At 46.9% G+C, this 13,599-nt stretch overlaps 1 protein-coding gene across 2 annotated transcripts in view; it reads right to left on the minus strand.

Annotated features, from left to right (window-relative positions):
- Positions 1 to 6,831: 6,831 nt before the first annotated feature.
- Positions 6,832 to 13,599, minus strand: part of LOC134050254 (gamma-aminobutyric acid receptor subunit beta-4) — a 72,480-nt gene continuing 65,712 nt past the window's right edge. The window contains exons 6-9 of one of the 2 annotated variants that reach the window (XM_062503199.1): positions 12,721 to 12,858; positions 11,120 to 11,272; positions 8,197 to 8,441; positions 6,832 to 7,209 (exon numbers count right to left, since the gene is read on the minus strand). In XM_062503199.1, coding sequence (XP_062359183.1) covers positions 6,832 to 7,209; positions 8,197 to 8,441; positions 11,120 to 11,272; positions 12,721 to 12,858 — 914 coding nt within the window. Of the gene's footprint in view, positions 7,210 to 8,184; positions 8,442 to 11,119; positions 11,273 to 12,720; positions 12,859 to 13,599 lie in introns of both variants that reach the window. The other variant, XM_062503198.1, reaches the window with a different exon arrangement.

The following is a 13,599-nucleotide window of genomic DNA, read 5'->3' on the forward strand; positions in this document are numbered from 1 at the left end:
CTCCTCTCCTCACTTTGTCATACACATATTTGGTATTATTCAGTGGGTGCTTTCTGCCCCTGGCACTAGCAAGTTCTGGCTACCTTAAATGGGAGCAGACAGCCCATGGCATGGAGCTGGGGAGGAAAACTTTGGGATGCTGTGGGTCCATTTTCTCCAGAGGTCTGTGGTGACACTCCCAGATTCTGGGAGCAAGGGACTGCACTCTGTGGCAGAGTGCAGCAGCTCGTGCTCACACAACTCCCCATGGTTTTGTCTCAGCAAAGCACCTGCCCTTGGCTCCCCACCAGTCCTGGTGGCCTGGTCAGCAGCAGGAAGGGCTGATGGGGGGCTCTGAGGTTGCCCCACACTGATGCACTCCAGCCTCTCTGCTGGAGAATGGCCTTTCCTAAGAGGGTTGAGACTCCCCTTACGTCTGCCTTCCACATAAAATGTTGGTTTGCTTTGTTTTCCTTTTAGTCTTGCTGCAATAACACAAACAACAGGACATTTATTGGCCCCACTGCAGAGAAGCCACACTTCTGCCCCGTGGAGGCAAGACTGTCCTCTGCTTTTCCAAAGCACTAAACACAAGACAGGAAATTCCAGTTCAGGCTCCCACTGGCCTTTACTCCATCTGAATTACCCCATTTATCCAAGCTGATACCATCCTCTCCTCCTCACTACATCTCAAGCTACAGAAAGGCATGATGCAGGCTGGCTCTGGGAAGAGACCCCAAGCACAAGGGATTGGGATTTAACACACAGCCTCCTCCCACTGGCCTCAGGGGTGGTGGGATCAAACACTGAAAGGTTACTTACATACCATCACTTCCACCTCTACTGCCCACCTCTTCTGTGCTGCGCTCGGAGGTGGATCAGGGAGCCAGCCCCAAGGTCACCATCCCAGCACCTCTGTGCAGGCACAGGCACAGCTCTGCCCTCCAGTCCTGTGGGAAAAGTCTGGGGAAATGGTTATAGTAGCCTGAAGGTCAGTGCTTCTTTATTGTACTTGTCACCTTTCAGCTGTTCTTTACTTCTGAATGTACAGAACCATTTTTATTTGGTATACAACAAGACATTAGAAATCAAACAACTTTTTTTTTCCTTTAAATAAATAAAAAAAAGGAACAAAAGGAAATGAAAAATAAAACCCAACACTATATACATCTTCTCTTCCCCAGTCTCTGCTCCCCTCCTTCCCACCCTCCCTCCCTCCCTCCCTCCCTCCCTCCCTCCCAGCATCTGCGTTAGGTCCTGCTTCCAACACACTGGTTTCACATCTCTCACCCAAACCGTGCCCCCATCCCAAATTTCACATCTACTGTAAAGACACCCCACCCTGCTTGGTAAGCCCAGACTCCTCTCCAATAAAGCATTTGGTAACCAGCAGGACTTTTCTGGCCTCTCTGTCTCTGGTCTGACTCCGGGGCAGGGCTCAGCCGTGCCCCAGCCTGGCACAGTGGTCACTCCCCTGCACACCTCAGCCCAGCTCCTGCAACTTTGTCTGGATGCAGCTGTTTGTCCCTGCCCCCAGGGACTGAGCTCTGCTGATGGCCATGCACCCTGAATCTCCTTCTTTTCCCCGTTCCTGACCTCCCTGTCCCCCAGAAAGCACCGGCTCTACCCCCAGGGACTGCTGCCATGGCTGGGCTTCCTGGAGTGCTGCCTGCAGCTGAACCCAACCTGTCTGACTCAGGGATGTTCCCAGTGCTCCAGCCCCTGCAAACACGTTGTATTGCACATATGTTTTCAAAAGCTCTCTCCTGTTTGCTCTGCTTCTGAAGTTACAGCTCTCTCCCATCAACCAGCTTTTCCTCAACCCATCCTCTCCATCAGGATTCCAGTAACCACCTTCCCTAAAGCCACTGTCCTTTGGTCTGCAGCTCCAGAGGCTCCTCTTTTGTTCTGAAAACAGCTCAGAGATTTAAACCCCATTCGTCCTCCCCACAATAAAGAAAACAAAACCGGCTCCCTTCCCCACCCCTTATCTCTTCCTGCCAGACCTCTGGAGCAGCTCTGGTCAAACAGACTGGCCAGATCAGTTCTCTTCCTGGCTCTATTTCTGGGAAGTGGATGTGCTGTCCATTGGACAGAGGAAGTGCCAAGCCTTGGCAGGTTCCCTACTTATTTGCGAGACATAAGCTGCTGGCGTGGTGTCAAATGTGCATGCAAGAAAGTTGGATGCCAGTTAAAACCTACAGTCCTGTTTGTTTCATGCACTGTGAACTTATCCTATATACACTACTGGCTGGTTAATGCTCGAAGACACGAATATAAAGGTTTACATCTTCCTTCTACCTTAGTAACCAAAGCTTTTCTGTCACCCACGGAATAGCAGGGGTTTGCTAGCAGGGCTCGTTTCCCTCTTCTGCACTTATTGTCTTTTCATTTCTCAATACTCAAGGCAAAGGGGGGATACGAAGGGGGCAGGCAGAATTACAGTCCCAAGGTCCCAGTCACTAAAGGTCCCTGAGTGACAGCACTATACAGTATCAGAAAATGAAGCAATAGAGTTGTGTTGGCCATGTATGTCCTGAGAGAGATTTCGTTTCCATTTCCGCTCCTCCTCCTCTTCCACGTGCCTTCCTTAGGCTACTACACGTGGAAAAGGTGCAAAACCTCCTTCCCCAGCCTAGCTCCCTCAGGCAGCCCAGAACATCCCTCATGTTCAAATGCTAAAAAGCACAACACAGCAAGCAGCAATCCTGCCCCAAGCTGCCAACAAACCAAGCCCTGAGCATTGCCTTCTGCACCACTGCAGCAAAAGCCAGAAGCAGCTCCACTTTGGAACAGCACTCACAAACCCTTTCCTCCCCCTTTCCCCTTGGTGAAGAAGAGGAGGGCAGCAGTGGGCATGCCAAATGCAGCATGGAAATCCCCTCCACCTTTCTGGTAACACCCATGCTTGTGATGGCTTGAACCTCTGAGCCTTGAGTATCATTAAAGTGCCTTGGTTTTCCTTCACTAAGTCCTTTCTGGATCACTGTGCCTCGAAAAAGACAGGGGTTTGTTGCCTTCCTTTGGGTGGGTGCAGAGAGCTGTGGAGGGGGGACACGGAGGTGCCACCTCACTTTGAGAGGAGAACATTCCTAAAGGCCTTCAGCATCATTCCCTCCCATTTCCTATTCCTCATTGCACTCCCAGGACACTCTATTGTTCTCCAGCACTCTGCCCCATCACCAGCAAGGGTAAGGCAGCTCCTGACCTGTGACCAGTCCTGACCACACACTCTTTGGCAAAGATTATTGTGTCGGACCCACAAGTCCAGGAGTCTGGACGTGCTGACTCTGTGAGTAACACTGACCTGGTAATATCAAGTTAGAAACATTCAAAGAGAGAAGCTAGGATGACTCCTGACAAGAAAGAGATCCCAGCTGACAAGGAACTGAGGCCACAGCACAGGAGTCTGGCTCCCAGTCCCAGCAGGTGAAGAAATCTGCTGAGCAGTGGGGTTTTTTTGTTTGTTTGTTTGTTTTTTCCCCGGAAAGCTTTTGGATTGTCACTGGGCTCAATCCTGGATTGAAGCCTCGAATATTAATCACAACGTCCCCATGCCTGATCTCCAGTTTCTGGAGGCTGTACCTGCAGGGCACTGGTCACTCAGAACCCCACCCCGTGTGGGGCTCAGCACCCCAGAAGCAAAGAGCATCAGTGGGATTTGCATTGTCTGTGTGCTGCTGCCCCTGCCAGCCTTTGGGGCCAGCTCAGAGAGCTCTCAGGTGCCTAACTCATGTCTCATGTCACACGTCACACATGTCAGGCTTTTACTACAACTAGCAGATTACAGGAGCTCCTGAGTCATCTCCCTCAGCTTCAGAATTTCTCACCATGCAGTCATTTGTTTTCCCTCCAATCTTAAGAGGCTTCTTACAACTGCCTCTTTTTCTCCCCACTTTTATCGTTCTGACCACCCTTCACATTGCAATCACATACATAAAGGGTACATTTTTTGATATTTTATTTAATCATCTATCTCCTGGTTAGACTGCCCTTGAAAACTGGACCTGCTGATAGGCAGTCTCCATGTGGGATCTGCAGCTGTGGCATGCTTATATCCGTGGACCTTATACTGCTGCTGTCATAAAGCACAACTTTATGACTTCCATTAAAGCATTTAAAAAGTATTTCTGAATAGAATTGCACTAGAAAGAGTAACTTTCTCCATTGGCAAAGCCTTAAATTCCTGCATGTCAGGTAGACAGAACTATCTGATCCTCCAGCAATATCCAGACTCTTATACCTATACAGACCCATATAGACCATGAACTGAAGCAATTTGGGGAAAATCCATCCCCAACAGCATTGCTCTTGGATGGGGAAACCAGCAGGAGACTGTTCTGCAGGGCAGGGGAGAATCTAAGTCTGATTTAACAGCTGTGCTAAAACCTTGGTGAGTCCAGGGAGGCCTGGACCAAACGTGTGCACGCATGAACATGAGAGAGGGAGACAGACATGTGGGGAAGGGGGGATGCTCAGTCCTTATGCTTCAGATTCTGCATAAGACACGATAGAAAAATAACAATAATTACTCTGATGAGGCCTGATCCTGCTTCAGCCAAGTCCAGGCAAAACTTTCCCTGACTTCAGTGTTACTAGGTCAGGCCTGTAGTGATTCACATTCTCACAGTACTGTACAGACATAAATTAGTGAATGAAAGATGTTCATCATCTGAAAAAACAGGAGTTTCCCTGGTCTCAGAGGATCACTCTGCTCTCCCAAGCAATGGGAATCAAGGAAAAGGGAGGAGAACGCTGGTAGGAAAATAAAAGGATGGTTTGATAAAGGGCAGTGTGTCTGTGGGTCTGACAGGAAAAAACTCTATCAGGTAAGAGCAAGGTTCTCACCATTACTCCAGGAGTGGCAGAATGACCCTAGGGTTAAAGTTTTGCACTTGTGAATTTAACATTTTCATGGCTTTTCTTAATATTATAAGGGAGATTATCAATCATCAGTGATTGCCAAAGTGGCCAATAATTCAGTGATTTTCCTGAAAGTCACTGGCTCCTCTGGAAAAGTCTGGCCTTGCTGTGCAAGGCCAAGTTCCCCTCCTGTACCTTCCTCAGGAATGCCTGTGGATGGAAGCTGCTAGAGACTCAGGGGCTTCCACAAGCACCAAGCCCAGCATTTTCACTGCAACCTTCACCCTGCCCAGCCTTTGGAGACCATCGTCTTCCAGCAGGATGATGCTCCATGGAACTCTACCTCTGCAAGGAAGCGCACAGGGTGATTTTTTTCTACACTCTCTATATCTTAACAAACATTAAGCAAGGTCTGGTAGAAGCAGCACAGATCAGAGGCTGCCAGCTCACCATTCACTCCTGAACTTCTTAGGAAAGGGGATCATTATCATTTCCCTATTTTTTTTCATCCTGAAACATAAAGAAGTTAATGTCATCCAGCCTTTCCTGCGCCTTGATGCAGGCTATGATCACTCAGAGGGCTGGAGTGTGGATCCATTGTCTGGCATAAGGGACAGGGAGAGCGGGAAGGGTTAAATTTTTAGAGTCCTGCAACTGCTTATCTCTCCAGACTCAGTAAAGAAGATGCAGGGTGGGAATAACTAGGAACAACCCCTCCTTTGAGGACTGAATCAGCTTAGTCTCCTTGAGATCAGATGCCAGCAGTGAGCAGCAGCAGTGCCCTATTGCTGATCCCCAGATCCCTCTCTCCCCTCACCAAGTGCCAATTTGCACACTCTGCCTCCCCAGCTCTGCCTCTGGAGCTGGGACCCCGACCTCCAACCTGGTGAAGCTGCAATGAGCAAACAAACCCCTGCTATCCGCCTCCCCCCCCCAAAAACACACTGCCAGTCAGTTAAATGTCATCTGTGTTCTCTTCCTACAAAAGATATTACAAAACCCCCCTCCCCAGCACCCCTCCCCAGAAAACATGCTTGCACACACACACCCATGGACACACGTGCCCACGCACACACACACAGATGCTCCACACACGCACATTCACACAGGAAAAACAGCTTTGCAAACTCCTGAAGGTGGAAAAAGGCATCTTGCAAATGTGCCTTGGTTTTGATAAGTTCCCTCCTCCCCCCCTCCCATAAACCCCACGTTTCCCCTTCCCTCCCAAGTAATTGCCTCGTCCTCCCTCCCTTCCCAGCTCTTCCAAAATAAATATTCTTTTTATTTGTTGGTTTAAAAGATTCTTTTAGGCTTGTAAGCAAGAGAGAGGGAGAGAGAGAAAAAGAAAAGAAAAATCTCATAGCGTGAGAATGAAACCCCATCATCTCATGAATCCATGAAAGAATAAACATGAAGGGGTTAAGAGCAGTGACAGAAGAAAGATTAAAAAATATATAATAAAACTGAAAAGTGAAAGATGAAATTCAGTAGTGAGATGGAAGTGAGGATAGAGCATTAGTGAGCACAGCCAAAGATAACCTATCACCCCCACCAGTTTTTGACTCAATTTCTTTAAATCTCCCCCCTCTTTTTTTTTTTTTAACTTTTCTTGGTTTTGGGGTTTTTTTGTGTGTTTTTCTTTTTTTCTTTTTTTCTCTTTCATTTTTTTGATTTTTTTGTTGTTTTTGTTTTTTTTTTCTTTTTACAATGGTTTAAGTCCTTCAGCAGGAAACCAAAATCAAGACAAACACATCCCTCCCTGAAACCAAACCCCCTCCCTTACCTTTCTCTCCCTTTACCCCACCCCACACTCCGTGGTTCTACATGTGCTGAAAAGAGAAGAGTAAGCTTAGAATAAATCTAATGAACCATAGGAATAAATGACAATGATAGTAAAGAGTAAAACCCAAACCCAAAAAGACCACAACACTCCTGTGTTGTCATTGTCTGAGTGTCTGTCCCTATTATCTCTCTCGGAGGCCGCAGGCATCAATTTACATAGTACAACCAGTAAACAAGGTTGAAGAATCCAAAAGTGATCGGAAAAATGATCCGTGACCACTTGTCAATGGTGCTGACGTCTGTCAGGTCTGGGATTTTGAGCTTCAGCTTGGACGACCGCCGGCGCAGGCGGCAGTTGGCGCGGTTGCGGGCGGCGGCGTGGTGGGCGAGCGGGACGTGGCGGTCCAGGGTTGGGTGGTGGCCAAAGCCATCCCGAGAGGCCAGCGGCTTGCGGAACTGGATTCCTGAGCCTTCGAAGGACATGACAGAGTTTCGAGAGTCGCCCACGCTGCTCATCATGTCTGTGGCCAGCAGCTCGTTGTTCATCTCCAGCGTGCTGAGGAGGATGTTACCGTAAGGGTCGACCTGGAGAGGGGAACACAGACACGGAGGTACTGGGGGGTGTCCTGTGAACATCACAGGTTTCTGGGTAAAAATATTGTTGGGAATTATGTAAGTTATACATTTTTAAAGTCATTTTAGTCATGGGTTGGTTTGCCAAAGAGGAGGGAAATTGAGGTTTCTCTTCAAAAGATTCTGTTCACCGAGGGTTTGAGTCTCACTGGGTGAGGCCTCAATCAACAGACAGAAGATTCCTAGAATCTGAGAGCTTAATATCTACAGGCTGGAAGTAGCCAGAAGATACCCAGGTGATAGAGAGACGTTAACAGATATTAAACCCCTGGCAGGTTCCCAGTCTGGGAAAAGATTGATAAGAGAGCCAAAGAACGAGGACCAAAATTAGCATTGAAGGTGAAGGAATCAATAATCAATAGGAGATCAAATACTAAGAATTGTGTAATGCAGAACCAAAGAATGAGAATTTCTTTAGGGTTTTTTTATAACATATAAATATGTGAAAATTCTGGTAAAGAATCACATGTGGTTGGAATGATTTCCTCTGCACACCCTGGCCACAAGAAAGTAATATCTAATTCATTAATACTAAAAAGATGGTGTTGGAGAGTTTCTTTTCTTCCCCTGAGTTTGGTGACAATACCCATGGTGGGGTCTGAACATGTTGCATTTGAGGATTGTCCTCTGCTGTTGGGGTGGAAGGAGCAGCCACCTGTGCTTACAGCAAATTTTTAGCGGGGGAAGTGTGATTCTGCCAACACAGGAGGGCCAAGAGCCACAGAGGGACTTTAGGCTACACCTGCCCCACACAAGAGGAGAGTTCTGATGAGACTGGATGAGGTTGATCACAGAGGAAAAATTCCCAGTAATCACCATAAAAAGGGAAACTGGGGTTCATCTCTCACGAGGAGCACAAAGGCTGCTCTGCAGCTGACCCAGCGGAGAGCCTGAATTCTCCTGCCACAATGAAAGGAGAGGACAAACCTGCTCTCTCACCCTCTTCTCCTCGTAACGGTGGCGCTCGTTGTTGGCCTTGCTGATGCGCTCGCTCTGCTTCTTCTGCTGCCGGGGCCCTCGGCCAAAGAAGATGTAGTTGACAAAAGCATACTCCAGGAGTGCCAGGAACACGAAGACGAAGCAGCCCATGAGATAAACATCAATAGCCTTGACGTAGGGGATCTTGGGGAGAGTCTCCCGCAGGTGGGTGTTGATGGTTGTCATGGTAAGCACCGTGGTGACCCCTGTGAGGAGAGGGCAGGTGCTCTGTTACCGACGTGGGATGGTTTCCTGAAAAGCCATTCTCAGCTCCCACATCTCTCCTTCCAGCTGGACAGCCTCGGGATGGGTGGGAACAGTGTAACTGGGAAGGAAGCTGCCATTATTCTAAGCCCGCATGCCCACTATAAATCGCTGCAGAAAATGAACCAGGAGCAAAGAGCTGGAGAAAGTGTCAAAGCTGAGTATCACCAGCATGATGGGGACCAGCATCCTCTGGACCCTGTTTCTCTAAGGCCCCCTGATCTTCCCTCTCTCTCTCAGTATGGTAGGAAACATTCAGCTTTGCTCCTTTTTACCCTCTTCTCCTCCCTTTTTTTCTCCTTCATGAACTCATCAGGCTTCACTGTGTGCTACAGAATGCCTCAGCATCCTTGGCAAGAGTTTATAAGCTACTGTGTCTTTCCAATGCTATGAATTGGAGAAAGAGTGAAGAGATTTCCTCTCCATGGCACTCTCTTTTTTGCCTGCCTCATAGGCTTCTGTCCTTGACCCCATCAGTTCCCACCTTCCTCTCACCAGCTTTACCATTCATTACATCAATTATCACTTGTACACATTCCTCCCATGGTTCTCACACTCTCCTTTTTAGGCCTCCTCACATTTCTTGCATCTTAAATAAGCACTTTGTGAACGCTTTTTTCCCCATCTACTCAGTTCCAAAAACCTGATTCACTATGATTACTCTCACAGCTCCAGTCCTCTTCTTCAGCTTCTTCTCAGAATCTTCCCTTCTCTGGTCTGCCAGAGTGGCCTCAGACCTCCTCTTTGACAGTCTTCTGCCAGCTCCAAATAGATGACAACAAGCCTTCATACTTCTTTTGGGGGTAGTAACTCTTCCTCTTCAACCTAGTCTTTTTCTCCTGCTTCTCTAGCTGTTCTTATTACCTTGCTGATCTTCTTATTTTCTCCTTTTTCCTCCTCATCCCTCTGTTGGAAGCTCTAATAATCTCTGTGACCTTAATTTGCCCCTGTGGTTTCAGCCCCACCTCTTCTACAGTGATGGCTCTCTGTGCACCCTGGACCTCTGCTTGTCCTGTTTCCCCTTTACCTTCACTCTGTCTTTGGTGTCATTCTTGATAAAAGACTGAAAGGACTATTAGTCTTCAGTTGAGTAAACAGAAGGGAGATATATTTATATACACACAATATGGTCTATATTTAGGCAGTTGTCTAAATATACAGAAATCTGAGGCAAAGAAAGGGAGAACAGAATGCTCTCCATGTCTCCATTAAGAAGTGGACAAATTGCAATGGAGATTTAGGGCACAGGCAAAGAGGAGCTCTGACTGTGTAAGCAGGTAAATCTGGAGATAAAGTCACCAGAGGAGGCTGTGGAGTTTCTTTTTTTGGAGTTTTTTATGGATAGGTTAGGTCGAGAACTGTCAGGAATAGTTTAGGGAGAACTGTTGCAGTTCTGTTCTACAACGTTTTTCTTCTACCTTCTCCCCTGAGTCCAGATGTCAGCAGAAATTCAACAGCTGTGCACCTCACCTCTCCCCATTTGCTTGTGCCTTCACAATGTCTGCCATGGTATTTTTTTCTTCTCTCTATGATTACACTCCTGTCAATGCAATTTACCCTTTTAATTTACCAAGTTCTTCTTCTTCCCTCCCTGTCTCCCTGCCCCAGCGTCTCCAAGCAGGCAAAGCCAAATCACCTCTTTTATGCCTTTGTACAACCCACCCCTCCTCTGAGTCTTCTCAAATTCTTTCTCCTGGAGCTACTTGAAGCCCCCAAGCTTTGCAGTAACCCAGTCTCTACCTGAGCTGCACTGCCTCTCTGAGCCTTGTCCCACTCACAGATCCAACCCTGTTCCCTCCTTACCTCTCCTGTTGCCTCTGAACTTTCCCTCATGTTGCACAGCCCCATCCTCAAATGCCAGCCATCCCCCCTTTCTCCTGTTCCTCCTTCAAAACCCTCATCTGCCATCCACCCCCACTTCCCTTCTGTTGCTTCAAAGACCTCATTTTTCCCCCCCTCTTACAGGAAAACATTCCTATTTAGGGGAGCATGTGCCAAAGAAGAGCTTGGACTTTAACTGCTGTCCCACATTTGCCTTGGCCATGAAGGTCTTTATCTGCAGAGAGTATCTGTATGAGCCTGAGCCATCAGAAAAATGTGTAATGCCCCTTCCTTTACTTCTTCCACCTTTTAACCATTCCCATACAACATTTTTGCTGTCCAGCCTCAGCATTAATCACCCAACTGATCCCTCCTGGCACACCTGCTGACAAAGAGGTGTCCAGATTTCTCTTCTGAAGAAAACCAGTGCAAACCAGAGCGAAGGAGTTCATGGCATATCAGGGTCCCACATACTCGAGAATCAGTGACCATCTACATTTTTGTCTAGAGAGTTTAAACTCACACCCAAAAATTTTTGGTAGGACTTTTACTGATTCAAATGAAACAGACTCCAGTTTGGGAAGTACTAATAAACAAAACAAACAAAAAAATATTAACTATTCTGATTAAAAATGGAAGATTTTTCAGAAAAAAAAAAAAAACAGAAAAGTCTGTCCATTTGGGATGACAACTTTGACAGTCTTGCTTAATTGCTACCTCATAAAGAAAAGGGATTTTCTTTGTTACAGCTGATGCCCCTCAAGAAAACACCTCCAAAATATAATGAAAAGGTCCATACCCAGTGCCACTCGTGCAGCAGAAGCATCATAATTGATCCAGAAGGAGACCCAGGACAGGATGGTGATGAGGATGGATGGCATGTAGGTCTGCAGGATGAAGTAACCAATGTTCCTCTTAATCCGGAAACTCAGGGACAAGCGCAGATATGAACCTGCCGATGAGACATTAAAGGAGGTTTCAGCTTGAGAGGAGGGCAAGGCTGTATTTGTGCTAAGAGCTTAGGTTAGGAATTGAAATTTTATTTGGAATAAGTTCTCAAGAGGCAGGGATAATGAGAAATGTCTTGTTTTCTGCAGCTGGTTTTGCAGACTGGTCAGCTTTTGCAAGGGGTCTCTTTAGAATCTTCCCAGTTGTCCCAGAGTATTAAGAAGAAAGGAAACTCTGCATAAGTCACATTATTATATCAGCCACCATGGGAGAACGGCTGCTCAGTGCTGCAATTGCTATTATGGTGCCAGCCAATATGATGGAGGCTTACACAGGAGACTTTAACCCTATATTTGGGTGCCACGAGATGATTTTCCAGTGTTTCATGTGCCAGCTCTGCCTCCAAACAGCAATGAAGATCTGAATCATATTTTTCCCATGCTGTTCTAAAAATGGGTTATGGTCGGACTGGGCAAATTCATATGCAAATAGAGTACTGTTAGTTAATCTGAAGGTCTCTTTTTTATTATTTTCAAGTTGTTGCAACTTCCTCCTAATCTTTGAGCAAACCTAATGAGGATAGTGAGGACAATAAATACTTTTTACAGTCCTTCCACTGGAGCAGGCTAATTTTGACAGGGACAAAGCCGTGCCTCTTTCATTGCTGTGAGACAAAGTCCAAGTCATTCCTCCTCCCTACCTCTGTCCCTCAGGCAACCCAGGAGCCTGAAACATGGGTGTAATCCTGGCTGGCAGCTAAAGTAATGAGAAAACAGTTTTAAACCATCAAGGATGTAGGCTGGGAAAAAGGAGGTATTGTTCTCTGACCACCATGTGCCACTTGTATGGCTTGAACACAGTATTTCACCAGTCTTTTTTTTTTTTTTTTTTTTTTTTTGACAGGTGTGTGCTGTGTTGTTTTGGAAGTGAACTTCACCTCAGACCAGCAACCAAAATCCAACCCCTTCCAACTTTCCAGCTGGCAGCATCTGAATCGTCCCAGGTATTCTCTCCAAACCTTTTTATTGCCATGTACAGATGGGTTTGCATCATTTCGTAGCCCACTTGCTACTCAGTGGATATATTTTCTCCAAACTATTGCACCTACATTAGCTTTGATACCCAGACGTAAACCACATAAAAATCAGATGAAGGCTGAGAACCTTCTGAAGAGGTTCTGAGCTCAGTCATTATTTTGACTAAGAAAGGGAAAAAATTGCAGAAAGAAAATGATCTTGAAAGCCTTTGAAGAGAAGCAGACAGAAAAAAAGAAAGGAAAAAATAAAATAAAAATGCAAAGCTGGTGGGTGCAGAAGACACTTTTTTGTTTTAGAGAAACCCCAGAGTGAAGCCTAGATTTAAAGTTAGTGCCCCAGCTGAATCAGAGGGACTCAGACCAATTTATCAGCAGCAGGTTTGCCCATTCCACGCATCCCTTCACCAGAGACTCACCAGTGGTGAAGACCACTTCCCTGCTGACCAGCCTCTGCTCGATGATGGTGAACTGGGGCAGCTCCAGCACCTCCATCCCTGTGACAGCAGAGTCATTCCCTTGCCAGAAGAAGACAATGTCATCCACCGTGTAACCATCTGCGGGGAGGAAGGAGCACACAGGCAGAGCTAAGCTGACAGGCTGCACCACATGACACCTCCATTTGCACTAAGGTGCTCTGGAAAAGGGTCCAAAAGAAAACCCACACCAAGCCTAACCTCTCCCTGCTGATTTACTTCCCTTCTTCAGCTGAGCTTGGCAATACAGTCCCCAGGAGAAGGGGAAAATTGGCCAGAACCCCCACTTCTGAATTCAGAATTCAGAAGAAAAAGGTGAGGCGTGGTCCATCCAGCCTTGTTTTGCACCATGTAATCTCCATGGCTGACATGACAGGGACTCGTGCACCAGAAGCCTCTGTCAAATGCACCAAACACAGCATTTGGCTTTTTAAAAACTGCCTCCTTTTACCAGGAGGGGGAGACCACACAGTACAGACTGGTGGGACTGGGTAAACAAGGCAGCTCGGCATTAAAAATTCCCAGAGAGAAGATCTACAGCAGCAGTTGAAAAGAAATTTGAAGATCAGAGCACCTCCCTTTTCTGAGTACTCTCAGTGAGAATTCAGATCCAAGAGATGAGCAGAGTCTCTGAGGCTGGGGGCTGCTTTTACCAAGTGCTGGCTGAGAAGAGCAGAAATGAGAGCAGAGAGGAAGGGGAGTCAGGCTCAAATATTCATCCCTTTCATTTCAGGGCTGTGGGTTTGCGAACTCAGCCAAGCTTCTTGCTTTAACCCCAAAATATATGTGGCAGACAGGGCTGCATGGGCTGGAAATGTGACC

The sequence above is a fragment of the Cinclus cinclus genome, chromosome 15, assembly GCF_963662255.1.
Source record: "Cinclus cinclus chromosome 15, bCinCin1.1, whole genome shotgun sequence".
Taxonomy (NCBI): Eukaryota; Metazoa; Chordata; class Aves; order Passeriformes; family Cinclidae; genus Cinclus; species Cinclus cinclus.